Genomic DNA, 1,520 nt, shown 5'->3' with positions numbered 1-1,520 from the left:
GAATAGAAATGGTTGAAGATGGGCGAAGGAGAGATGAAGGGGGAAAAAAGATGTCAAGAAAACTGACAGCATATGAGATATCATTTGGCCCTCTGGACACAATCATATCCCATGCTATAGGCATTTCAGGTATGTGAACCAATAAATTTCCCTTATATATAAAGTAAAAAAAAAAAGAAAAAGAAAAAGAAAGCAATGGTTGAAGACATTCATTCCACCTTATTCGGGAGACACTGCCCGCTATATCCTGCTTTTCATATCCTGGGAGGTGATCTGGACTTTGCAAAGCCTTCTTCAGCTCTTCCTTTGTTGCTGGGAGCAATCCAGGATCCAGCCCATAAGGATCTGTGTTAGTTTCTTGATGCTGCGATGACAAATGAACACAAATGTATTATCCTGCAGTTCTGGAGGACAGAAGTCTGAAGCGAGTCTTAAGGGGCTAAAGTTAAAATGTTGGCAGGGCTGCACTGCTTCTGGAAGCTCTGAGGGAAAATCTGTTCCTTCTAGAGACTGTTCATATCTCTTGGCTCATGGCCATATCACCCTGACCTCTGCCTCCACTACCACATCTCCTCCTCTTCCTCTGACCTTCATGACTCCCTCTTATAGGGACTTTAGGATGACTGGATCCACCTAGATAATCCAGGATCATCCTTCCATTTTAAGATCCTAATTCAATCACAATTGCAATATCCCTTTTACCATATAAGGTAACATATTTACAGATCCCGGAGACTAGAGCATGGATATCTTTTGCAGGGAGTGAGAGGAAAACATTATTCAACCTACTATGCTTGCTCAAAGTACCCAGAGTTAGTTTCTGTTGCTTACCACCAAAACCTAACTGATGTATTACTTCTACTTGGTCTCTGCAATAAAGAAAAAGAATAACTACTTTTTGATTGTTGTTGAAAACTAGGAAGATGATCATAAATAAACTAAAAGTAAACTGTTGAACATTCTTGGTCGATTGTTCCAAAGAATAGCCCTTTATTCCAAGTCCTGGTACAGGGTATAAATGGTACAGCATGTCTTGTCCAAACAAGGACAGCCTGGTGTTTACCCTGGGAGGATCCCCCTAGAATCGTCCAGGTCCCAACAGAATGGAATATCTCCCTTGACCCAGTGTGTTTGGTTCTTTTTGGCAGGACACTGACATTCTGAACACTGCCATACTCACAGGAAAGACAGTTGCCATGCCTATCAAGGTGGTCTCTGTGGAGGAGAACAGTGCCGTGATGGACATCTCAGAGTCGGTGGAATGCAAGTCCGCAGACGAGGATGTTATCAAAGTAAGTCATTCCACGGCCAGCTGGATGGAACTGGTGGGAACTTCACTTGGACATCCCATTTGCTAGGGACATTTATACTGAAATACACGAGAGTCAACTATACAGAGGCTTATGTGCAACACACTTCCAGCTGATCCACTCAACATTTCCATTGCCATCTGTTTGTTTTTGCATCGTGCCAACCTAGTTAGGGTTTTTGGTTAATTCCTGTCTTTCTTCCTTTATTTG

General features: G+C 42.4%; 1 protein-coding gene across 1 annotated transcript in view; it reads left to right on the top strand.

Moving 5' to 3' along the window:
- TMEM132C (transmembrane protein 132C) overlaps nt 1–1,520 on the top strand; it is a 321,687-nt gene that overhangs the window by 277,842 nt on the left and 42,325 nt on the right. Inside the window, exon 4 of the mRNA XM_011961262.1 lies at nt 1,149–1,292. Within this exon, the coding sequence (XP_011816652.1) occupies nt 1,149–1,292 (144 nt within the window). The remainder of the gene's footprint in view (nt 1–1,148; nt 1,293–1,520) is intronic.

Source organism: Colobus angolensis, unplaced genomic scaffold (genome assembly GCF_000951035.1).
Source record: "Colobus angolensis palliatus isolate OR3802 unplaced genomic scaffold, Cang.pa_1.0 Scaffold115, whole genome shotgun sequence".
NCBI classification, from domain to species: domain Eukaryota; kingdom Metazoa; phylum Chordata; class Mammalia; order Primates; family Cercopithecidae; genus Colobus; species Colobus angolensis.
The sequence above is the reverse complement of the archived record's forward strand: the minus strand, read 5'-3'. Positions and strand labels throughout refer to the sequence as shown.